This window comes from Helobdella robusta, assembly GCF_000326865.2.
Source record: "Helobdella robusta unplaced genomic scaffold HELROscaffold_4, whole genome shotgun sequence".
In the NCBI taxonomy this organism is placed as follows: Eukaryota; Metazoa; Annelida; class Clitellata; order Rhynchobdellida; family Glossiphoniidae; genus Helobdella; species Helobdella robusta.
This window is the reverse complement of record NW_008704902.1, coordinates 6,655,940-6,683,858: the sequence shown is the minus strand read 5'-3', so window position 1 is coordinate 6,683,858 and position 27,919 is coordinate 6,655,940. Positions and strand designations below refer to the sequence as shown.

At 36.6% G+C, this 27,919-nt stretch overlaps 3 protein-coding genes across 3 annotated transcripts in view; all 3 read right to left on the bottom strand.

Moving 5' to 3' along the window:
• Positions 1-1,466: 1,466 nt before the first annotated feature.
• On the bottom strand, positions 1,467-3,167 carry HELRODRAFT_162777 (hypothetical protein; the record flags this gene model as incomplete). Its single annotated transcript, XM_009024879.1, has 2 exons — positions 1,467-1,789; positions 2,180-3,167. 2 exons carry the CDS (start codon positions 3,165-3,167, stop codon positions 1,467-1,469), a joined length of 1,311 nt encoding a protein of 436 aa, XP_009023127.1.
• Positions 3,168-12,584: 9,417 nt separating this feature from the next.
• HELRODRAFT_145234 (hypothetical protein) lies at positions 12,585-13,004 on the bottom strand (the record flags this gene model as incomplete). Its single annotated transcript, XM_009024878.1, has 1 exon — positions 12,585-13,004. A coding segment is annotated over one exon (420 nt), but the record flags the coding sequence as incomplete, so codon positions are not given.
• A 14,401-nt stretch (positions 13,005-27,405) lies between these two features.
• HELRODRAFT_125958 (hypothetical protein) overlaps positions 27,406-27,919 on the bottom strand; it is a gene marked incomplete at both ends in the record, with an annotated part of 832 nt that continues 318 nt past the window's right edge. Inside the window, one exon of the mRNA XM_009024877.1 lies at positions 27,406-27,587. Coding sequence (XP_009023125.1) covers positions 27,406-27,587 — 182 coding nt within the window. The remainder of the gene's footprint in view (positions 27,588-27,919) is intronic.

Sequence of the window (27,919 nt, the reverse complement as noted above, 5' to 3'; positions counted from 1 at the left end):
CGTCTCTTTGGACGGCGTTACATAGTCTTACAAATTTGCGTACTTCTACATGATTATTAAATTAAGCAACTCAGCTTTCCTTCACGATTAACAATTTTTGAATGTTTTTTTCTTCAACACTCAGCAACCATTCCACAGTTATTCATTTCGACAATTTTTGATCTGTTGCTGTTTTCAATGCACGGTTATTCATCTTGATTAAAGTTTCATTGAAACCGGTTATTTTTCTTCTATTTTTTGGGCTTAGTTGATGACCACATTTGAGCATAATTTATGTAAAATAGAAACTGCATCAGTATTGTTCTCTTAATAAAAGTTTATAATAATTGTTAAGGACGACAAATAAAATAAATTCAAAACCAGTCAGACAGTTGCAAACTTTTGCAGGGAGATTTCAAGCAGGCTCCTCAAAAGCGATTCATTCATCCCATGCATCCAACGGTTCATTCATCTAATGCATCCAACGATTCAATCATCCCATGCATCTAACGATTCATTATCCCGTACATCTAACGATTCATTCATCCCATGCATCCAACAACGATTCATTCATTCCATGCATCCAACAACGATTCATTCATCCAATGCATCCAGCGATTCATTCATCTCATGCATTCAGCAATTTATTCACCTCATGAATCCAGCGATTCGTGCACTCAGCAATTTGAACAGTTGCAGTTCACACATGCGGCAACCCTTGCACACAATCTCTTGAGCATGTAGTAATTCATTGTACAAAAATTTGTGTACACGAAAATTTGTGTATAAGACAAAATATTGCGGAGTAATCTGCGCTTAAGACATTTTAATTTTAAAGAAAGTTACTGCAAAACCTTTAAGAATTTTTAAAAAGAATTTATGATGACTTGAGGTGTTCATATTTGAAGAGTGTTAATCATCCGCACGGCCACGCCCACCTAATGCGTGTCGTTGTGCACTCGCGTCTCAGGTGGAGCGTTGTACCTACTTGTATATGTTTGCACAATGTAATGGAATGATGACACGTGAGATGAGATTGACGTTGTGTTGAGAATGGCTGTCCTGCTTATTTGAAAAATTCTTTTGACATTGGCATCATTTTAATTAATGCATCGCATGTAGGATTGTTGCTCTGAAAATTGTATCATCCTCTCGTTTTATTATGCTGTACAACTCGCGCTATTCGAGATGGGACGTCTTCTCTTCAGTGAGTCGCAGTCGGATGAAAAATATCCCACTCCGACTCACGACTCAAGGTTCCAAATTCATAAATAAATTTATCAACTTTTACGTTATAACTTTATTTTATTATCACTACAAAATAAAAATTAAAAAAAACACTCAAAATCAGTCAATGTAATTTTTTTTTTATGTAAAAATATCATATTTGCAACACTCTGAAAAAAATTATGTAATTTTATTACCATTATCAGCATTTATTTTTAGTTATAAAAACTATTGCCGATCACTGCCACACATTTATTCATTCATCTTCCAAATAACACAATCTTATGAAAAGTTTTCATAAAAAAATAAAATTTTTTTAAAATGAAAAAATTTTTCGGAATCCGTCTCTGTTCCCTAAAGAAATCCGACTTCAACTCCGGCCTCTTAAAAAATTCATACTCAGAGTCCGGCCAAAATCTCCGACTCCAATCGACTCGGACACTGGTTTTCTTGGTGGCGCTTTGCAAATGATGCTGTCGCTTTGTCGTCATAAGTAGAAATATCGTGTCTGACGTGAATGAAGCCAGTAGCAAGATTTTATCAAGTGATGATGTCATTGTTGCGATTGCTGTGGTTATTGTGACTGTGTTGTTTGTTGTGTTTGTGTTTGTGTGTGTGTTGGTTGTGTTGGTTGAGATTGGATTGCTGTGGTTGTTGTGCTCGTTCATTTTGTAAAAAAAATTAAATTTTCACGTTCCTAGTTTGCAAAAAAGTAATTAGCAGCAAAAAAAAGATGAATTAATGAACAACGTGATGAATGGAAGCAGCGTCGGATGTTTGAATTAAGTAATTGCTAAAAGGAAAAGCAATGCAGTAAAAAAATTTACAGAATTTAATTGATTTATTTCAAAATCAAAAAATTATGTAACAATTTTTTTAACAATAATTTTTTTAAAACAATCTAAACACAAGTATTTGAAGAATTAACAATCAATGAATAATTAATTAGATATTTGAAGACGATGAAATGAACGGCCGACCTTCTGCTTGTGGTAGAGGAAGACGTTCTGCACGAAGGCGCGCATGATGACGGCCATCTTCGATTCTTTGACGCCCTGCTCCAGCTCCCTCTCGTTGAACCAACCGCTGCTGCCCGCCTTCGTCACCATCACAATTATGTCAATGTTGCCGATCCGGTCTATATTTAAAAAGTCGTTAGGTGGCTGGCTAATTGAATTGTCTGTCGTTCGGCCATCCATCAATGGATTCGGCAAATAATTACCTTTCTTAATTTCATTTGCAGCAGCGTTCATTGCTTTGTGGCCTTTTGTTGCATCATTATCGTTCTCCTGTTCGCTATGTTTGTTTTTGTTGGCGTTGTTGGAGTGATTGATGTTGCCGATGGATGGTCTGCTTTTTACGATGTTTGCCGCTTCAGATTCTCTTGCGCGAAACATTTTCTCCTTATTTTTGAACGGTGCATCTCGGACGCTGCTGCTGTTTGAAGTCAGCCAAGTCGGTAGCACGTTGAGTAGTGGGCTTAAAACAGATTTAAATTTCAATTTATTGAGCGGCAAACTCTGGGAGGCTTTCAAAATATCTTGCACGGATGCCTCGTTTATGCACTCGTTAACGTTGAAAGAAAGTTTCGGCGGTTGCTGCTTCTGCTGATAGTCAACCTTCTCCGTCGATTGTCGATTATTAATTAAATGGCTTTTGTTTTTTGAGGTTAAAATTGTTTCCTTCAATGCTTGAACATTTTTTTTGATGGTGTTGTTGTTGATGTTGTTGCTGCTGTTGTTGTTGTTGTATTTGTTGCTGCTATTGTGTGTAGGATGCACTGAAGAGCAGTTCAGTTTTTTTGAGAGTTGTTGCAAGTATGATTGGTGGATGTGTTCATTGAAAGTGTTGAACGACCAGCTGGTGAAGGGAGAGCCATTTATGAATATAGCCCGTTGGATCAAACTTTGAACTGAATGTTTTGGAAAATATTTTGTCTTTGAAAATATTTTGTAAAACATTGTAAATAAATAATTTCACTGAACAATTTCAATTAATTTTAAAAATATTGTCAAACATCAATACCAATAATAATAATAATAAATAATAATAATAATAATATATTCATTTTAAAAGTGTATACAGAAACCTATAAAACACAAACACGTTCGCACAAACACACTCGTCCATATCACGCATGAATAAACATCAGCTCTGAAAGGTCCAGTTAAACATTTTTGAGGGGCGTGACCTTCAAAGCGCAAGCTGTTTAAACTCACCCCACACAACTTCCTCTTTCATACAAACCTCCATTCATGTTTACAATAAAGGATGACAATATATTTTCATATTTATTCACATTTCCCCAAATGAGCATAGTTTTCTACGCTTCGCAAATTCGATGGTTGAATATATCATGATGAAATTAACATATGTCGTTAAAAGGAAAGTGTTGGTGAAGAAGCCAGAAATTTGATTTGTTGGAGCTTGAATGCTGAACAACAGCAACAACAGTTGATCTTTTTATTACGCCACAACTACTTGCAATCTAAAAACTACAAAAAATAAATCTTACAAGTTTACTTCTATTTTGACATAAAAATTTGTATAAACTTCAACTGAAGTTACATCAATCATCAGCTGCTCCATGGCCAACCCTGACAGGTGGGTCTCCAGTCAATGACAAACAAACAAATTGAAAATAAATGCAAAACTGCCGATAAATGAGAGAGAACAAAAAGCATAAACTCACGCGACTCTGAAATTAATTACCTAACTGAACAATTGTATTGCAATGTCCACTTAATGTTTATTTTTTGCCTCGGATGATTGTTTATGTTGATAGAGAGTTGCGTGCGTAGTTACCTTCATGGGTCATTAAGTATGCAGATTGTCTGCTGGCTGGTCAGTAATGTTGAATCAGCGCAACATTTTTGCCTCCTACATCATCCAACCTTTACAGCGTCAGTAAAAAAATATTACCTCCCAGGGCTGTCGTGCACCCTATCTAACAGCGTACACCTGCATACCGGGGGGGTATCAAACGACGTACGCATGTACGCCGGGGGGGGGTATCTAACAGAAGATATATGGTGAATATCTATCAACATTTATATCTATCAACAACGTATGTGTGTGTGATGAGTATCGATCAGCCTGCATAGATGTGGTGTGAGCCTTTCAAAACATGATACATGCATTTGAAACACACTTATACATATAATGTACGAGAAGCTAATGATCCAATAACTTCATTATAAGCCATCGCATGCAGATAAATCAGCACAAATTCATACAAACTTATGTGGATGGAGGTTAAACATATTAACCTGCCTTAAATTAGCCACCATATACTCACAGTCTCATACAAGAACTACTAATATTTATAAAAAGTTGAATGTGAAAACTAGATAAGTACAAACAGAATGAAAGAAACATAGGAGGAATGCCTGAAGGAACCCAACAACGATTTAAACACACCGACAGGCAAGCATCGATCTTATGATATTTTGATGATGGCGATGATGATAAACTGACTGAAGTGACACTGCACGCTGGTGGCGATGATGACGATGATGACGATGATGACAGTTGAAAAGATGAACTCGACGCGAACAGGATAATGGCAACTAATGAAGATGATGATGATGATGATGATGATGATGTGGTGGTGGTGATGATGATGCAGAAAGTAAAATTGGCTGGTTTGAAGTGATAGAAAGGAATGATGATAATGATGATGATGATGAGAAGGAGGAGGATGTTATTAGTAGTGCTGATAATGATAACGATGATGCTGAAGTTGTTGATGATGAGGAGGATTCCGATGTCGAAGTTATTATTAATGATGGCGATGACGATGATGATGAGAATGAAGATGAGATCGATGATGATGATGATGATGATGATGGTGGTGATTATCTCATTTGGCAATACACTGCAGCGTTCGTTTGATGCTCCCATGCAACCAGCACACAAGATATCATCATCGGCAGCGCTGTTCTATGTTAGTTGCTTTAAATGCAAATAGAAAAAAGTAGAAAAAAAATAATACAAAAATCAAATTGGAGCTGGTGTACAAAGGTCAAAACAAAATATAAAATAATTTGATCCAGCTAATGATTCTTCAATGTATGGAACAATTGAAGGCACTTGGTTAAGAAACAAAGTTTCACGTGTTAAGAGAAAAAATTATAGAAGATAAATAAAGCATTAAAAAAATAAATTATCTGATAATAATTTCCGAGACTTGTTCTAAATTTGCTCAAGTGCTCATAAGTTTAGTTATTAAATTTGAGCTGTTTTGGAAAACATTAAAAACTTGAATATGTAACCACTGCCCTCTATATTAAAAACAGATAACAAAACAAAATTTTTGACCAATGAAACAAAGGGAATTGAATAAGCGAACCTTGAAAAATTTCATTTCAAAATAAAATTCCTGAGAGTAATGATAATAGTTTTTTCAGCAACCGTTTCATAATTTTTTAGAATAACAAAAATTACAATTGAGTGGCATCATGGCTCAGTAGTAGAATCCCTAGACATTACGTTCTGGTCTAACGTTGCAGTGGTTGAGGCACCTGGTCTAACGTTGCAGTGGTTGAAGCACCTGGTCTAACGTTGCAGTGGTTGAGGCACTTGGTCTAACGTTGCTGTAGTTGAAGCACTAGATGCAACCACACGTTGCTTTCAAATGTTCCGATTCACGCATAAGATTATGAGCTTGTTGCTACTATATTTTTGCTGGACGAAGAATTAAACTTGAGTAGATATGAACCAGCTTGAATGAATGTGTTCACCCGCAGAATATCTAATGGTGCAACGTGACGGAAGCAAACAAATTAAATTGCGGACATTGAATTTTGTTCTCTCTACACACAAATTCTCCACATTCAAAATAAAAATTTGAATTCAGTAAAATTGAAAATTAAGAAAAACTTCTAAAATGTAGAACTAAAACAGCCAAAATCGTTTTCCAGAACAATTCAGTCCAAATGAAATTTGTTTGCTTACATTTTGAAAATCACCTCCAACAAGGCTGCCATTCTCACAATGATATTTATCAAACAACTGTAACCTAGGTTGACCTGTAGCATCATATCGCAAACGATGTTAGACCAATCATGTTTTCCTACAATGCTCCATTATATTTGCATTGTTATCTTCTATATTCACTCAATAACAACATCAATTCAGTCAGCAATCATATTTTTGAATTGTATTTTTCCGCTGAAAAAAATTTTGAAGTGACATTTAAAATTGTTTCTGAATTTTCAGTCAAATTCTCAAAAATTTTTTATTCTTTCAAATTTCTTTATAACTGCTGTAATTTTATTTTAAATAAAGGTGTAACAATAACGATGGTGTTGGTGATGGGGTGTTTTGAAATTTTCTATACTGCTTGGTGAACTAAACATAATAAAAATGACCGGATACGATGAAATATTTAAAATGAATGCTCGGTTCAGACCGACGCAATTTTATGTACAGTCACCCCTGCAAACGTTCCTTTCAATTATTTTTCTCGTTGTCCTTCAATTTATTTTCCTTTAGATAAAAATTTGTCTTTGTTTTAATTAGATGTTGTCGGAGACGACGTTTTTATTTTCTCGCTTCTGACGCACGTCACGCTCAGAATATTTGAAGTTTGGAATTTGTTTGCTGTCAAACTGATTGGCTATAGACTTTAGTACTTCCATCATTTGCAATACAACAAAATTGCTTCTTAATTGCAAAATTAAAAAGAAACAACAAAAGTTATACGATTTTTTTTCTCAAACTGCAAAGTTCAAATTGTCATAAGAAATAGTTATTGATTTAAGTTTAAAAGTAGCTAACTATTGTATTCATCGTTAGTAATTATTATAGAAGACGGCTTGTAGTTAAAGTCTAAAGTGAAGTAGTTATTAAATGTTGGAAAGTATCAGTGTAAGCATCTAGGTTTGTACAGCGTTTCTTTTGAGAAGACTTTAGAGGCGACTTCCATAGCTCGCTACGTTGAAATAAGAATGTTTTACAACATTTGAAGAGTCGTCGATCAGCAATAGAACTATTTTGTTGAAATTCCGGCCGGTTTTTTGAAGTTACGTTCGAACGACATTGACGGTTTTGTGTACTGAGTTTTTGGTTTTTGGTTTTTTGGCAGCATCAAGGCAGCAACATCGGGTGACACCGCTTGTTGGACGGATACATCTTCAGACGACACAAACCGACTTTCAACGACGAACCAGACACCAAATCATCTCCCAATATTGAATCAGCCGCAAAAAGATATTTTTCTTTATTAAATGACCAAATTTTAACATACCATTTTGTTGATTGTCTATTTGTATTTGACTGTTTGTTTATATTTGGGCGTCATATACCATGTTAAACATCGCTTACGGCTTTCGCACGTTTCTACCAAATTTGCAGTTCACATTCAGAACGTAAAGGCAGAGTGAGAATAAATCGGCTTATTTTCCAAAATTATATCAGTCACAAATTTCAACGTTCTATTACCTCAAACTAGTTAAAAACAGATTAAACCCCAATTAAATTAAATTAAAAATATAAGAAACCATTTAAACTAAATTTATAATCAACAACAAGTTTGCAAAAAAAAATTAAAAGCAACTTTGAAGCAAAAAAATTAATTTAAAAAGCACACGCATTCGTTTCACGACACGTTTTAAAAACAATCGAACACCTATCATGCACAATGAAGCTGTCTTCTAGTAGTTAGTTAAATATTTATGGTTAGTGATTACCCATTTCTGAAAAGTTGTAAAAGAAATGCATAAACTTGAAAATTTGAAAAACCAAACAAACATTCGCACTTCTCATAAACTCTATTAGTTAAATTATTATTATTATTATTATTTGTCCGTCCGTAATTAAGTTGAAAAATAATCGCATTAAAAATAGATAACCGTTGCAAATCGAAATTTTATGCCGAAATTTTAATCTGGCAGGCCGCGAGACTTTACGATGGCTGCAGGCTGCTGATTATTTCCCATTAATTCCAAATCTTGATGTGACCAATGAAAATATTTTCTTGTTGATTAAAAGGTAAGATGATCGTGCAGTTTTCAATGGAATTTCAATGCACACATGCATTCAAAACGTGCTAACAAGCTGGTAAGTTTGAAAAGTTTATTGAAATTTTTTGAGAAATAAAATATAAGTAAATTAAATAAAAAATAATTGAGTAACATTTTAAATTGACAATCATGAAACTCTGTGAACAAATCATACCCGCATGTACATACATGAATATACAAACAGAACTTGAAGAGCATACAAACACATGCAGCAGTAAACGCAACACAAAATAAACTACCACAAGCTTATTGACAAATATACAAAGATATATTAACAAACAACCACATACAGCATAAATAATCATAACATACAACAACCAAACATATACAAAGATACTAAAATATACACTACACATACGTCTATAAAATATACACAACACACAAGATGCATGCATGCATACATACATACATACATACATACATACATACATACATACATACATACATACATACATACATACATACATACATACATACATACATACATACATACATACATACATACATACTTACTTACATACATACATACATACATACATACATACATACATACATACATACATACATACATACATACATACATACATACATACATCCATCCATACATACATACATACATACATACATACATATATACATACATACATACATACATGTATTTATCTCGATTTGGTGGGCTGGGGTTGCTTAGCGTGGTTCAGCTGGCTCCAGTTGTTTATAATTCCTCTGCCGCTGCCACTCTCGACCTGCAGTCTTCCCTGCTCCACCGGTTTTTTCGTTGCCGCGATATTCTTCCCCCGTACGCACGTCCAAATTTTGAACGAAGAATATAAAAAGATCTTTCAAAATTTGTTGTCTTCATGCGGCGACGACTTTTCCACCGCTCGTTTGTTGGCTATGTCCAGCGTTGCCAGCTGTGGGTGGTTGAGATCGTGGCCCAACACCTCTGTGGGCACCAGGCTTGACGACCAGTCTGTGAGATTTGCCCCTGGCTTCAGACTTGGCCTGGTCATTCAAAATAAATACACGTGCCGATGTGGCGCTGGGGAGGACGAGTTTGGGCACCACGGTTTGGTTTGTCGCCTGGGTGGGGGCCGTCAACTACGTCAATCAGCATTAAACGACTACATTTGTCGGCTCTTCTCCAAGGCTTCAATCCCAGTTCTCAAGGAACCATCCGGCATTTCTGCGCATGATGGTAGGCGCCCGGACGGATGCACACTAATACCTTGGAGAGCCGGTAGATGTTTGACGTGGGATGTTACGGTCCCTGGCACCCTTGCCGAACGATATGTAAACCTGACAAGTAAAGAATGCGGTCTGGCCGCGGCCAGGGCAGCGGACGAGAAAATGAAAAAATATGGGAATGCACTCCCCTCGATGGAATTCTTGCCAATATGTATCGAGGTTCTCGGCCCGATGGACCCCAACACCCTTAAATTTCTTAAGGCAATATGTAAAATGATCAGCGTCAGATCAGGCGACAGCAGCGGTTCCTGCGCATCTGTGTGCTTGAAAATATCCAACTGAATGCCGACATGTGCAATTAACGACAAATCAAAATGTTAATCCATTTGTTACTTGATGTTTGACGGTTCAGTGTCACTCATCATGTATTGGTTCAAACATACATACATACATACATACATACATACATACATACATACATACATACATACATACATACATACATACATACATACATACATACATACATACATACATACATACATACATACATACATACATACATACATACATACATACATACATACATACATACATACATACATACATACATACTTACATACATACATACATACATACATACATACATACATACATACATACATACATACATACATACATACATACATACATACATACATACATACATACATACATACATACATACATACATACATACATATATACATACATACATACATGGAATACATCGTCGCGTTCGACGAATTGTGTCATTGATGAGTCCTTTGATGTGAGAACAAGCCTATTCTTGATGAACATCGACGACCACAGGATCCTCAGACCCACTCCCTTGTGCTGTTACCATCCCGGGCCACCTGCTTACGCCGTCTTCTTTTTACAACTAGAGCTGCAATGCGCGCCTCCTCAAAGGCGGAAACTGCCGCTTGTGAGCGTGTCTTCCACTGTGAACGCTCGAGCTCAACGACACCCACGATTTTAGAATTCAGTCCGACTTTTTTTAGGTTTTCCTTCAGATTATCTTTAAATCTGCGAATTGGACCGCTAGCAAGGCGAACTCCAGAAGCCGAAAAACACCTGTTTGGGAATTCTTGTGTCCGGCATGCGGATAACGTGTCCCGCCCAACGAAATTGCCTCGATACCCAAGATACCACACATTTCCAATACAGTTGTATTTGGCACTCTATCCTCCCATTTAACGTTAAGGATAACCCGTAGACATCTCATATGAAACTGATCGAGTCTACGTATACGGCGCCTATAAGTAATCCATGTCTCACATCCATACAACATTGTGGTTAACACAACTGCCTTATAGACAGATATTTTAGTAGCCAGCGACACACCCCGTTCCTTCCAGAGTCGTCCACTCAAACCACCAAAAGCAGCACCAGCCTTGGCAATCCTAACCGTAATTTCATCATCGATTGCAGTAGTGTTGGAGAGGTAGCTACCAAGGTAGCAAAATCGATCCACAGCGTTCAACTGCGAGCCACCAATAGTTACGATGGCTTTAGAATCCGACGAAATTAAGATAGCTTTGGTGCAGAACCTCTGTTTTCTTCCTGCTCACCGTGAGTCCAAACCTTTCTGCAGTAGTGTGGAAACAGTTGAACAGAGCCTAAACTTCACTTTGTGTATGTGCAACCAAAGCGCAGTCATCCGCAAAGAGCAGGTCGCGGACTATTGTAGTTTGTGTTTTTGACTTCGCTTGTAGGCGTCTGATGTTGAAAACGTTTCCATCCATGTGATAGCAGATTGGAAAGCCCTCTACACAATGTTGAAAGGCGACTCGAAGCATTAAGGAGAAGTAAATGTTGAACAGCAAGGGAATCATGACACACCCCTGCTTGGTACCATTCGTCACCTCAAAGTCCGGGGATCGATCACCATTTTCAACTACGGTTGCCCTCATGCCTTCATGGAAGGAGCGAATAATCGACGGGACAACCAATCTTTTTGAGACATTTCCATAACGCTGAACGGTTGACGGAATCGAACGCCTTTGTTAAATCTATGAAGACGAAGAAAAGTTCGCTTTGTTGCTCACGACATTTTTCTTGAAGTTGTCTGGCAGTAAAAATCATATCCATAGTACCACGACCAGCCCGAAAGCCACACTGACCCTCTGGAAGGATACCAACATCATTGACGTACTTGGTTAGATGGTTGACGATCACGTGGGCCAATATTTTTCCAGGAATCGATAGCAGAGAAATGCCTCTGTGATCATCACAGCATGAACAATTCCCTTTCCGTTTGAATATGTGAATGATAAGGGCATCCTTAAAAACTTGAGGAACCGATTTCCTATCCCACATGTCTTGGAACATTGTCACCATCCTGGTTTTAAGTTCGATGACACCACATTTGAAGAGTTCTGCCGGCAGCCCGTCCAAACCCGGAGCTTTTCCATTCGACATTTGGGTGATTGCTTTTTCCCCTTCAGACAGGCTAGGGGGATCATCGAGATCACCTGCAATGCTCCAGTCAGGCAACTCAGCAAGGACTGAGTCATCAAACCGGGATTCTTGATTTAGCACACTGTTGAAGTGTTCAGCCCAACGAGCCAGGATTTCATGGCCATCCTTGATAAGTGTTTGACCATCTTTAGACAGTGCCGGGACACTACCGGAGCTGCGGGGACCAAACACAGTTTTCAGATTTTTGTAAAATGATTTCATGTCCCCGCGGCCGGCCGCTACTTGCAATTCATCAGCTCTGGCAGACCACCAAGATTCCTTCATCTGACGAAGCCTTCTCTATGCAAAACTGCGTGCTAGCGTGTAGCATGCTTTCATGACGCAGTTGCCCCTGTCATCTATCCAAGAAAGATGGGTGATGTGCATGTTGTCCAGCAGCCCACGTGCCTCCGTATCCTGATCGTCGAACCAGTCCCTATGCTTAATACGCTGATATCCAAGCACATTAACCGCAGCTTTCTCCACAATCTGCTTGAAATTTGACCATTCTGTGTTCTCATTTGTTGAAAACTCACCACACAATGCTTCGCGGAACAAATTTCTAGCTGACGGTTCTGTTAGCCAAGTCACATCCAGTTTGGCTTTCCGTACAGTTTTGTGATGCCTTCTGACTGGTTTAACAGTAAAAAACACCGAGATCTTAATGAGGCGATGATCTGACCACATTGTTGATGCTCGCACCGCTTTAGTTAGACGAGCGAGACGAAGATCGCGTTGTCTGATAAGTATGTAGTCGATGAGATGCCAGTGTCCTGAACGTGGATGTTTCCAGCTAGTCTTCTTCCTGTCAGTTTGTTGGAAGACTGTATTTGTCACCACAAGATTGTGCTCTGTACAAAATTCGAGGAGCATGGTTCCATTTGAATTTTCCCTACCAACTCCATTTCGTCCAAGCACTTTTGGCCACAAGATGTGGTTTTTACCCACACGGGCGTTAAAATCACCCAAGACAAACAACTGATGGTTGTGTGGTGTTGAACGAAGAGCGTCACCGAGCTGCTCATAAAACAAGCTCTTCTTCTCACAAGTTGCTCCAAGCGTCGGCGCATAGCAGCTGATTAAGGTAGCAGTGTGACCACCCTCCAGGTTGAGCATCATCCTCATTAGGCGTGGTGAAATACCATAAGGTACCTCATGTACAGATTTCAGGAGTGTGCTACGAATGGCAAAGCCCACTCCACCAGTACGCACCTCACCTGCAGGATGACCTTGGCAAAAGAAGGTGTAACCAGCACCTCTCTCCTCAAACTGTGTTGCTGCAGAGATTTTTGTCTCGCTGAGCGCAGCAACATCGATGTCATAACGCGCAAGTTCACGTGCAACAATGGCAGATCGACGTTCATGACACTTCCCAAGATCCAACATTGTCCGGACGTTCCATGAAGCCAAATTTAAAATTTTTCTTTTCTTTTGACCGCATAGTAGGATACCCAGTCAGCCGCGGTAGACTGACAAGGTCGGCAACATATTGGCTAGCTTTTTTTAGGACAGATTTTTTAGTCCCCTCTCCGGTTGGAGAAAGCAGTGCATCCCTGAATAGGGCTGCTTTGTCACCCTGGCAGGATACGAAAATTGCTGTAGCCATCAGCAACAAACGACCATCACACCAAGGCCGCCTGTGTGTTGTGTTGTGACTAGACACTGCCAGTAGTACCCTCTACCTGTGCCCGTCGCCACTCGCCAATCGCCGCAGGACTTTGTTTGCACATCCATTCAAGCATCAGACCACCAAGACAACCTTCACAATGGTCGATTTAAGTGGAGCATGTTTGTGCGGCATGCTACACTCTCTCCTCCACAGGGGTCGGTAACAGCAGGCACGAGTTGAGACACGCCGAGCGACCAGTGTGGACGCAAAAGTTTGGATGAAACTGCGGTGCAGTTTTATCCTCGTAGCCAACTATCCTGGCTAGATTTTTAACTGGGTTTACTCCCAGGCCTTTCCCAAGCGTGGGTATAGCCGCAAGGCTGCGGAGATTTGAAATCAGAGTTTTCCTTCTCCTAGATGGTATTTCCTTACGAGCGCCATCCGCCCGGAACCTGGTTTAGGTGCCAGTAACTCGCCTTCGCCCTCTCCTGTTAGTTAGTAGCAGCCCCCGCCACGTGCAGGAAGGAGTAGGACTTCGATGGTCGTAGCGCGCACGCTACAAGTCTTTGGTGGCATTTTGTAGAACTGGGAAGTTCAGCCCCCAGATCACCACCGGCAAACCATTGCATTTGGGGGCCACATACATATATGCATACATACATACATACATACATACATACATACATACATACATACATACATACATACATACATACATACATACATACATACATACATACATACGAAACGAAACGAAACGAATTTTTATTTGCTTCTCAAAATTAATCTAAAAAAAGAGAAAAAAAAAATTCTCTCCCCTTTATATCAATAAGAAGAAGACAGGATGACCACAGTAGAGTTCTTTTCAGAAACTCATCGAGTGTGACCACCTTGACATAATTTTTAAAATGTTATAAGTTTTCAACAGAATTTAAACGTAATTTCAAAAACAAAAAATTTATGTTTTAAACTTAAGTAAATATTCTTTTAACTTTTTTTAAAAATTGTTCAACGAAATAAATTCAAAATTAAATCCACTGTTTAAAATTTCGTTCCAGATTCTCGGTCCCTTGCAATACACGTGAGAGAACAAAATATTCGTTTTCGATTTGTTAGAGACAAGATTATTTTGTTGCCGACATTGTTGTTTCATCCTGAAATAACTGTTAAATAAATCAGGTAATCGATTGGTTAACTGTTTATAAACAAAAATCATCAGAAAGTAAATTCTGAGTTTCGAGAAATTCAAGTTTCGCGTGCTGTTGAACAATGGTTGACTGTGTTCAAATCGTTTGGATCTCGTTATCAATCTAACTGCTCTTTTGATTAATATTTCTATTGGTAAGGTTGATGTGTGGTACGATGAAGCCCATACAATGTTGCAGTAGTTTATTAACGGAATGCACAGGGAATTATACAGAAGATTCAAACAGTTTTTTGGCAAAAATGATTTTACTCTGTTTATCATTCCTATTGACTTTGAAAGTTTGGATGATACTTGTTTTATGTGATGTTTGAAGGAGAGTTTCTGATCGAGCAGCATGCCTAGAAGTTTTAAACATTTTGTTTCAACAATTGTGTTGTTACCTAGGATGATTTTATACGGCTCCTTGTAATTTAGATATTGTACGGGTCCAAAAACCATCATTTGGCTTTTTGAACTGTTAATTGAAAGTTTATTGGCTTCGAACCAAGAGATTATGTTTTTTAACTCTCTGTTTGTTTCCTCAATAAGTTCTTTCATTGATCTGCCGCTGCTAAAAACATTCGTGTCATCAGCATAAATTACGTAGTCAAAAAACGCTGATGCAGCTGGAAGATCGTTTATGTACAATATAAATAACAAAGGACCTAGGATGCTTCCTTGAGGCACACCGTTGTTGTTTCCGAGCAGACTGGAAATTTCATCGTTCACATAGACAAATTGTTTTCTTTCTGTTAAGTAGCTACGAAACCAATGCAGTGATGTATTTCTAAAACCGTACTTTTCCAACTTGTTGAGCATGATGTCGTGGTTGATGCAATCAAATGCTTTCGACAGATCTAAGCACGTTCCAATGACAAATCTTTTACATTCAGTATTGATGCCAATCTTGCGAACTAGTTCTACGATTGCTAATTCTGTAGAAAATTTCTCTCTGCAACCAAATTGGGAATTTGACAAAATATTATCTTTTTGCAAAAAACTAGTCATTCGTCGGTGCATTAGTTTTTCAAGTATTTTTGAAAATACTGGCAATAGGGCGAAAATTTGATAAATCTGTTTTTCCTTTAATTTTTTCAATAGGAATTACCTTGGCGATTTTGAGACAGCTTGGAAATTTGCCCTTTTCAAAAGATAAATTTATCAAATATTCTAGAACAAACACAGTAAATACATACATACATACATACATACATACATACATACATACATACATACATACATACATACATACATACATACATACATACATACATACATACATACATACATACATACTTACATACATACATACATACATACATACATACATACATACATACATACATACATACATACATACATACATACATACATACATACATACATACATACATACATACATACATACATACATACATACATACATACATACATACATACATACATACATACATACATACATACATACAAAAAAACATAAAAATACATACAGAAGACCAAGGCTTCTTAATTATGCAATTTTGTGCAATAAAGCAAGATGAAATAATATACGTAGAGCGTTATAATACGACCAAATAAGGTAATTTAGGTTTAAAAGTGGAATAATGGCGGAATAAACCTTCCTTACATTTTACTTTCTTACTGATCTTTGAACCTAATTTATTTAATTTTTTTGATTATTTTAAAGCAGTTATCAAAGACGTGATTGAAAATTAATTAAAAAAATTATTTTGTTAACATTTTTTGAGATAAGGGTCGCTGGAATGGATGAGGAATATTTTAAAGCTGTTCATGACTCATCGATTCTTTACTGACAAGTTGAACATTTCTCTTGGAAAATGTTGATTCACTATCATGCAATAAATGAATAACAACAATCCAAAAATGTTTTTGTCGTTTTGAGAAAATTGACACGGAAATGAAAATAAGATGGTCGTTCTTCTCGAGATCAAGAATTTTTAAAAAAATGGAACTAAAATTCTGGAGAGGTGATGGTAACGAACTTAATTTCAACATTACACTCCATCATTTTGCGGTTTTTACTGTTAAACATTATTTGTTCCATTGATTGTTGAGTTTAGTAGCTGGCTGGCAGCATGTGTGTGCGTGTGGCGTGCTAGTGTGTGCATCTCTGCATGACTGGCCATCAGCTAACCAGAAACATATTTATGTCTGATTTATAAGCAACGTTTTTGCAGCTGCGTACTTATTCAAAATGCGTCACGCTGCGAGCCTGCCACCCTGCCACCTACCAGCACGTAACGTCCTTTCACTTGCTTTCTGCTTCAAAACTTTTTTGAATTTTGATTCTATTTCAAACAATATCGTCGTGTTATTCTGTAAATGTCCTAATTCATAAAAAGCTAATTCATTAATTGTTAACAGTCCTCTCGTGACATATTTTTGGAGTTATGATCAACACACGCATGAACATTCTGAGCATTTTTTTTAATTTGACGCTGGAGCCAAAAATCTAAAACAACTGCTAGGATGACAAAAATTAGGCTGACGTCCTTTCAACATGCAACATCTTGCCTCATACTTACATTTCAGAACAATTATAGTTATTTCTGTTTTTATAAAATTTTATCTAGAAAGTAACAACAGCAACATCAACAACAACAACCTTGATCGAAACCTCATTAAATAACTTGCATATTTATCATACATAAAAATTTCAACTTATGATTCTGTCACTATTCCATTCCAACTGTTTGTTTCAGTTTTAATGTTCACATTTTTATGATAAATGAAATTTAACTTGATAGCAACAAATCTAATTGAATCTTGCACACTTATTTACTTAAACACGACAAAATAAAATGTTGCCAAACATCAGTTTAACACGACTGAACGAACGATGCAATAGCACTCATACACTTTCTGCCAATCCATCCTTCTCATCCCCTGGTGCCCAATTCAATTGCCTTCCTAATCTCTTACTTGACTTACTCACACACACACTCTCACACACACAGTGACACACACAAACACACACAGTCACACGTTAACACACACACATTCATACATAGAACATAACATTTTTTCAGAATTGGATTTGTATTTCAGAATTTAATCTAAAATTAGGTATTATATAAAAGCTGGTTGATAAGAATAGCGGCTAATAGTATTGATCTTCAGGAACGGACTTAAATTCAATCAAAAATTTTATTTGCTTAACCGGATCAAAGAGTAAGTGACTAAGAAACCGTTTAATTGGACCACGAACGATGTGATAAAAAACGTCAACCAATCGACCAGGTAATACGCGCGCTTTAAACCGGCTCAACTTTTAAAGTGACATGAAAGTCTTGCATTGTTGTGGACATTTTGTTTATCATTGCATGCCTTACTTTGAAAAGCTTCAATTCTCTTCTTGTCTGCAAGAAACTATGAAATCTGATTATTTTTACCGTAAAGCTGACTCAAACGAACATATAACAATTTTTTTTAATTTAAAATTTAAAAATTGTTATAGTATGAAAGCTGCAACAACAACAGCAAACCAAGTCGTTTATTGGGACCGGGCATTCTAGGTCTAATTCAAACACCGATGTGGTTCGATTAACCGAATTTCACAGCATTCAATCAATGGCTAGCTGCTGGCTAATATGGTGTTAAAAATGTTTTATCGTACGTTGAAGCTCCGCAGATCGTGCCTGAAATCAAATCAATAATTAGAAGGATGTGCTGTGCATTTTTTTTAATTTTAATAAACTGAAGCTAAATAATCAGAACATCCATTGTTACTTTGAGATTCAACATATTCCTTTAATATTGCTCAATCGGATTTTATGCTAAGCTAAGGTTATTTTGTTATAAAAATTAACTTTTTTAATTTTGCAACCACGATCAGCATATTCAAACAAAAACATCACGGCAATATATTTCATGAAAATTATTTAAAATAATTTTCTCAGATGCAGATAACTTAAACAAATGCAATCTTTATTTACTGGCTCAGTGTACGAAAATTAGACGAAGCGAAGCCTGTAGCGATCGCCAGACTTCATCTGGTTACAACTGAACTCTTGTTGGTGGTGTTTTTTCATTCAGGCAAGCTGCCTATTTTAGAAGAATTATTTCAAGCTTTAAGACGGTAAAAATTTAAACAACGTACACCAACTGTATGTGTGTGTGTGTGTGTGTGTGTGTGTGTGTGCGTGTAGAAAAGAATTCATAATATTTAGATTATTATTTTGACAAATTGCGCCGAACAGCACAAACAAATTTTAACTTTTCTACTTGAAAAAATTAATTTGAATTTTGCGTTAATTTGAATTTTGCGTGCCATTTTAAGTTGCATGACTGTGCTGCTGAATAATTGGGTGAAATGGAATCTGTTAACAGCATTTCGTTTGTTAATTCGTTCATTGTTTGTTTTTTTATTCGTTTGTTTTTACGTTCGTTGTTTGTTCATTCTTTCGTTTTTTGTTTGTTCATTCGTTCGCTTGTTTTTTGGATGTTAAACTTGTTCGCTTGGTTTCGTTACATTAATTTTCGATTCGTTCCTCATTCTCATCCCACCATCAATCGCCTGACCACAAAAGTGATGTTTCAATTTATGACGCGTCCAGTTTTGCGATTGCTGAACATATTTTTGTTTGCGTTTGTACGTGTACTTGCAGGCGCGTTTGTGTGTGTGTGTATTTGTACACGTGTGTGTGTGTGTGTGTGTGTGTGTGTTTGTATGTATCAGTGTTGGTGTATTTGTGCGCATGTGTGTTGGAGTGTGTGTTGTGCAAGCCATTCTCTGATGTTTTTTGATGACGTTTAAATATAATTAATGTAAATAAAAAGATGCTTGTTTGCTCACGAGCAGCAAGTGAAGTTTATAGAAGCTCGTAAGTTTTCTACGTCGAACATGAAAAACCAAACGTAGTTACTTAAAGAAAGCAATTAAAAAAATTAAAAATTATTTAATGTTTTTTCATTTTTCTATGTAAATCTACAAAAATTTAACAACAACTTGTTGACTGCTGATTTGAAAAATTGGCACGAAAAATGTGAAACATTTTTAGAAGCTTCAAATACGAATTGAATTCTATCAATGGCTGCAATGTTGGAAACCTCATCAGGCTTCTTTAAAACTCATTCAAGCCTACAAAAGCAGATTTATTTTTTGTAGTTTATTTTTTACGAGAGATCACTGTTAAGAATTGTGGATAAAGTTAAGAAGCCCAACTCTGTCTGATTCTTTAACATCTCACATTAATTGCACCAAGATTAAATTGGCTTGCAGCAAATTCTTGTTTGAAAACGAAGGAGCGTTTGAAGACAGCCTCAGTGCTACACCCTACAAATTAACTGCAAGGTTCATCGGCCGGACGTCCAAAAAATTTCCATCAGTTTTTTGTTCTTCCAATTTGCAGCTTCAAGTGCAGTGAAAAACAAATTTAGATGGTATTTTTATATTCAAATTTAAGAAATTTTACAGAAGAGGAAACTTCGTTCCTTCGCCACAATGTTCAGTAAAAATTCTACTCATAAGAAACGACGCATCGCAACTCGTATCATATGAAAAACATCACATGCAGCAAATGCAGCTCAACAGTTATATTCTTCTTCTCCTTCACAATGGTTGGTTGTTTTTTTACAATAAGCTTCAGAGCCCACTGCGTATGCGTGTGTGTGGCTACCACCAAGAAATCAGACGAGCGACAGAAAGCGTTCATTCAAAGAAAATGTTGCTGATCTTGCATGAAAATGTTGGCTCGTTTTGTTGGCTACTGCATACTTGTAAGTACCAATGTACGTATGTATGTGTGTATGTGTGTATATACGTATGTATGTATGTATGTGTGTATGTGTGCATGTACGTATGTATGTGTGTATGTACGTATGTATGTGTGCATGTACGTATGTATTTATGCATGTACGTTTGTATGTGTGTATGTATACATACTAATTGTTCGTGTGAGTTTGTGATTACACATAAAAATACAACATACACTCATACGTACGCACATGCACATACATACATAACACTTTGATACGACAAATTAAAGTGTTAATCCATTTGTTACTTGATGTTTGACGGTTCAGTGTCACTCATCATGTTTTGGTTTTAACATACATACATACATACATACATACATACATACATAAATACACACATACATACATACATACATACATACATACATACATACATACATACACACACACACACACACACATACATACATACATACATACATACATACATACATACATACATACATACATACATACATACATACATACATACATACACACATACATACATACATGCATACATACATACACACATGCATACATACATACACGTACAATTATTTATGCACACATGTTGCAAATTATGATTAATGCATTTTTTGGCTATGAAAAAGTTTCGAAACAACTAGGTAGAGCAAGTTGTTTGAATGTTTGAATGTGAATAATTCTGATATGGGTCGGCAAAAAAAATTATTGGAGGAGGACAAATGAGCGATTTGATGATGGTGAGAGGGAGTTACAAATAGGTGATGTTGATGATGGTGAGCGGGGTGTGGCAGATTAGTGATGTTGATGATGGTGGTCAGGGGGGTGGCAGATGAGGGATGTTGATGGTGGTGGTCAGGGGGGTGGCAGATGAGGGATGTTGATGGTGGTGGTCAGGGGGGTGGCAGATGAGGGATGTTGATGGTGGTGGTGATGGGGGGAGAAGTTTTTACAATGGCAGCGTGCACGGGTCATCATTCATGCATTCCAGGAAATGAAGAAAATTAATGAAACGATTATCGGCAGATTCGATTGGGTTCACTATTAATCACTGATGATGATGATGATGATGATGATGGTGATGATGTTGATGATGATGATGGTGGTGATAGTGATGATGATGGTGCAGAAGAAGATTCATTATTATTATTACTATTATTAGAGTTGAAAATGATTTACTCTCATACATATGGTACAAAGACTCACATTGGATGGCAAGTCGTGTGGATTGTCTATTTTATTGTTTGTCTATTTTCAATGTTGATTTTTTTATGTTGATTATTTCATATTATCTCATCGAATAAAAAGTTGGGCATTCTTCTGTTCGAGATGTGCACTGCGTGTATTGAAGTTCATCTGCTCTTCCTTATTATATAGTTTCTTTTGGTTTCCACCTGATCAAATATCAATATCCTTTTCCTCTGAAAGCTTAATGTAGATGTAAAGTATAATTTTTTTGAGTTGTTTCTTTTGATAGCTGTACGTACATTTGAACATGAATGTTATCATCATTGCAATCTGATGAGCTCGAAAGACCCTTCACTGATTCATAAAGATTTGTAAAGCAAGATCTAGATTGTGATGGCGTATTTTTTGAAGAATGTTCGTGTTCATGCGTGTATGTGAATGTCATGCAGAATGAATGTATGTGTGTGTTTGTTTGTGTGTGTGCGTGCCTGTGCGTGTGAATGTCAAGCAGAATGAATGTAAGTGTATGTGCGTGTAGTGTGTGTGTATTGTGGGCGTGTGTGAATGTCAAGCGGAATAAATCTATGTGTTCCTGCTCGTGTGTGTACTTGCTTTATTCATGTCAGAACATTTATGATGCAATTGATTGCCCTCTCCGATATGTCGGAGTTGCATCTGATGCCATGCGGACAACGTAAACAACCGCCTGCTAGTTGGTGGTGTTGGATGTTCCCACTCTGAGTAATATTTCATTCGATGGTTAAACACGTCGCAGCTCACTTAATTGCAAACCTGGATTGAATGGATTGACTCAATCGACCAGATGTTCATTCACGCATGCACGTTTCTCTCATTGTTGATTTTGTTACTTTTGTAGCAGCCGTTGTCGCTTAATTGCAAGGGAATAATGCATTCAAAAATTGTGTCCAATTTGTACACTTTTCTTCCTCATCAGTAATTCTAATAATTTCTGTTGTAATGTTTTAATTTTTACACGAAACTCAAAAAATTTTTTTTCTTGCATGTAAAATTAATTAATTTTATAAGAATATTAAATCTTTAAATTTATGACTACTGTAAGTTTTTAATTTGAAGCGCTCAAATTTGATAAAAATAAGTTCACTCCGACGTTGGCGATCACGTGTAACTTTCTAGAATGACAATCTTATTGCAGGTGTTTCAAGTCCTGACATGACGTCTGCCCACACCACGACCTGATGAAGAAGTGACCATTTGGCACCTCTCATGCGATGTCCGTCAAGGTTGGGCTTTCATTAAATTTGAGCGTTTTAAAAAAAGACATCTATTTAACTATGCCAAGTTTCACATACATCAATCAATCATACATTTACAGATTTAATTATCTTAAAAAACTAAATAATTATTAAATTGAAATTTTTTGTTTGGTTTAAAAATGAAAATACTTCAGCTAAAATTATTAAAATTGGAACACTGAACAGCGTGGTGCATGAAGCAGTAATTAATTACAAGCACCACATAGCCAAACCATTCATTTGAATCAACATATCCGGCAAGTGTGACAGCTGTCCACACCTAAACTTTTAAAAAACAATAAAAGACAAACGAACATACAATGTAAACTTTGAAAGAGGAGAGTGACCAAAGTCTGATGGGGGTGGGAGAAGTTTGGAGGAGAGAACATCTGCAACTCAAGGAGAAGAAGAACGAGTGAGACCCACAAATGTCCTACCCCCGAGTCGTTATTCAACCACTAGGAAATAAAAAACACAGCAAAACTTGAACAACATCAATGAAAAATGTCTTAACGATTCTTTAATTACAATTCTTAGTGAAATTTCACTTTTAAATTTTGGTATTTTGTTTTGGGCTTTTATTAAATTTGAGCGTTTTAAAGTTAAAACGTCTGTTCAATAATTTCAAATTTCACGTATATCAATTATAAATTCATAGATTCAACAATCTTAAAAAACTAAATAATTCAGAGTTTGTTGTAGAGTTAACTTTTGCTTCAGTTTTGTTGCTTCGTTGAAGCAAAAATACTGTTCAACGTTCGTTGTAGTTCCCACAACTTCAAAAAACACAAATTCAACATTTATTATTATCAAATAATTTTTTTTCATTTAGTAATTCTTTATCAATTTCTCTCTAGTCTCTCTCTCTCTCTCTTTCTCTTTCTCTTGGTGATTGGCTGAGTGAGAGGATAAGTGAATGAGTGAATGAACAAACAGTAAATAAAGGAAACACTACAGCTTCATTTGGCGGTTGAATACGATCATCAGTAAATAAAAGAAACGCGTCAATCATCATCATCCGTTCTCTTTCTCTAATTTTACTAGCTTTCTAACTCTCTCTCCCCCATCTCTCCATTTCTTTCTTCCTTTTTTCAAATGTTTCTTTCCACCCATCACTTTTTTCTGTTCCCTTCATTCTTTCTTTCTTTCTCTCTATCTTGCACACTCTCTCTCTCGCTCTATCAAAATCTTAAAATAATTTTTTTTATTAATTAAAAAAATTGCTCGTCTCCGCCAGGCAGGGTGTATAAAGCTGAAATAATTGGAAGTCTTATTCTTGCATCTCCAATGAACCCCACCAGTGCAGTTCAATACTTCCAGCTAGGTGCCTACCTACCGAGGACTTTCATGTGGGCTCATGTTTAACGTGGGTGTTCCTCTGCGGATGAATGAACAAGTCAGAATACTTAGAGTAGTGATCAACGACTGTAACAATAATAAGCGCAACAACTGCAATAATGATAATAATAATGAGAACATCCTTTTATTTTCATTTTGAAACATAAATTGTAATTATAAAATTAAAGTAATTAAACTAAACTTCTATGAAAAGGGTCAGACCAAATAAAATTAATTAATGAGTAAAAATACTCAAAAAAACCTAGCGGGGAAATTTCAAATGAATTTATTATAATATTTGAGTTTTTTTAAGTTTTTCAGTTTGTCTATCAAATTGTTATTAAGATTTTGAAAGTATTTTGATGTTTTATATTTTTTAGATTTAGAAAAGTTAGATTCATGGCAAACTGTTAATTCCAGTATTTCGATAGTATCACCTCGTCGAATGGCAATGTCTGGACGAAGTGATTTGAAGAGAGATGGTTCTGGAAGGTATTTGTTGCAGTTGCGTAGATCAATACATCCGCAATTTCAAATAATTGAATTTTTTCTAAAATCCTCGATAGTATAATGTTGTGACGTGTCCTAGCGGTAGAGGTTTGCGTTTGTTGGAAATTGTTGAATGAGAGCCTTCCTGACAAATTTGAATAAAACCTCTGGTAGACCTTTTGTGAACCTCGACTATTGACTTATGTGGATTTCTGGAATATGATCTTTAATCGCTTTAACTAACATCCCTTGACATTAAAGTGATAATAGATGAACATAACGGACTTTGATGAACATAGTCGGACTTAATAATAATAACAATGGGAACATTTTTTTATTTACCGAAAATAACACAATCCAAATGGAATCCATCGAAAATTATTAATTATATATTAGAGTGTAAATAAATAAAATATAAAATATAATGTACGATCTTCTCATGCTCTTCGATCAACAAGTGCTTGAGAGTAAAAAAGATATTTTTAAAATCGGTTAATAGTGTTTCTGTCACAATATATGCTATATGACGAGCGAATTACCGCGTTAATCAATTTTTCATTAAAAGATTTCGGCCATAAAATTTTAAACAAAGTTAGATTAAATTGTTATAAAAATTCACAGGTGATATTTCAAATGAGTTAATAATTAGCGAACAGTTATTGTAGACTGAATTTAAGTTCAATTTCAAATTTTTATATTTCTGGCGTTTGTATTCACGTGAGGAAGCTAGGCTGGTTTCGTGGCAAATTGTGAGCTCTAAAATTTCGATTTTGTTTTTGTAGAATGGCAATGTCCGACCGCAACTTGTCGAACAACTGTGACATTGGACGCACACTTTCTACATTAAGATCGGCAAATATGCAACAGTCTGATGGTGCACAAATCTTTAAATCTTTAAGATAGCAGATTGGAGGCAGGCGTTTTAAAGATGAGATGGGCCCCGTCCAGGAACATTAGCGTTTTGAAAACTTTTCCTCAACTGCTGACTAATTCTTTGAGGTTGTCTGAAAGCTTCTTACACGCGCAGCCACACGTGCGTCTGTGGACAGTTGCAGAACACGGCATTCAACGGCGACACGCAACATGCAGCCGGATTGCTCGACAACTATTTGAAACCAGTTTGAAAGAAGCGCTCGAGTTATTGAGTTTCGTCATTTCTAATTCTTCTTTTTTTATAACATTTTTTCTCATAGAATTATGCCAACGTTATTGGGATGTAATAAAATACAAAAAAAGATTTCTATTCTGAATTTTCTTCAATTGAAAATGTTTAAATGGGAATCATCCGTTTTGTGTAATTTGATGTAGAGTGGGGAAAGCACGGCGTCATCTGTCCGGACGTTGCATGCCTTATGGGACTGCTTAATTTGCCTCATTTCTCGAATTTGTGTAGAGACCTTTGAATGTTTAATGCTCTTAATGCATGTATACCAAAATAAACAGGCATTCGAATGTCCGCGCGTGTATTCTCTCCTGAAAGGGGAGTTTATGTTTAAAGATTGCTTCCATGTCTAATAGAAGATTAATTAACATGCCAAATATTATGTGTACAATCACTTCGGAAAGTTTTGAAATATTCTTGCTAGAATTTATTTTTAATTTAAAATGTTTTAAGCCGAAAGAATTATGAATTTAAATTTCAAATTATTTGCTTAATATATAAAAAAATATTTCATAACGTATGGTAGTGAGTTATGCGTGGAAGGCAGTGAATTTTAAACGAGGAGCACGGCGTGGATCTTAAACAATATTTACCGTGGAGTTAATAGATGGATCGGAATATAAGTGGCGGTCGAGTGGTCATTTCTTTGTAATGCGCATCAATATTTTAGGTCCATTTATTTTTAATGCAAGTTCGAGGCAGACCATGCTTTCATGTTACGCCTGCATTATGGTACATGTCGTCAAAGCAGGTGTCGTGCTTTCAAATATTTATGATGGATTCGACAGAGGTTAAAACAGAGAAATTATAGTTTATTAGTCGAAGCATGGAAAAATTTGGTGCTGTTTGAAAGAGGACGTACAACAAAATAAACAAACGAACAGAGTGGGATTGATGCAACAGGGTGTGGCTTAATCGCAGAAGCCAACATCCGCACTGCAGAAAGAACATCAGTGGCATGGAACACGCACAACCTGATGTTTGTAACCAGCGCCGTTCGATTTTCAGAGGCGTGAGTGGCATTTGAAGCACATCCATACAGACACGTCAACCTATTCCTTCAATTTAAATGTAAGGCAATCAAAGTTGATGTTGAATGCAAATGAAAATTCTTTTCATGCTGCTTCAAAACATGTAACGTTTAGGAGTTTTCCAACTGGTGGGCAGATAAAAAAATAACCAAAATACGTAGGTGGATGTTGAATAATGTTGAATAATAATAAATTGTCTCATGAATAATTAAACTAATAAATGGGCGAATATTCATAAATTTGTAATTTATCAAACGAACGAGAAGATTAGGATAAAAACCGATCATTCGAACAGTTAAATAAAAAATAATTTCTCATTGCCACAACTGTTCATCGAATTTGTTCGTCACCTTAGAAATACATTCACAGCAAGCATGGAACGAATAATCAACGTCACAAAAACAACCGCTGCTGACACGTTTGAGACGAAAGAAAGAAAGAAATGAACGTACCCTTCCTATCGGCCGAATACAAGATGAGACCCAACATATCCGCACCTCCACCCTCCCCCATCACCGTCACCCTGCTCCGATCCCCTCCGAATGATTCGATGTTCTCCGAGATCCAGGTCAGTGCCGTGATGACGTCACTCACTCCCTGGTTGGCCTGCACGCTGCCGTCAGATAGGTCACGTGATGGAAGGAAACCTGCAGGGGGGGTGTGGGAGTCGTGTGTGTGGTGGTGGTGGTGGTGGGTGAAGGTGAGTGGTGGTGGTGTCGTGTTCTGGTGGCTCGCATGTGATGTTCTGTGAGGTTTTAACGTAAGACGTGTTTCATGTTTTTTGCAAAATTTTTATTTCAAATACTTATAAATTGATTTTAAAATAAACATTTCTAAAAAATAAATTTGCGGAAAGTGCAATCGGTACGGTGCTTAACAAACACTACCTACTCCATCTTCAACTGATTCAAAATCAAATTATTTTATATTCAAACTTAAACGCCGTTTAAAAATGTTATTAAATTTCAAAATATAAAAA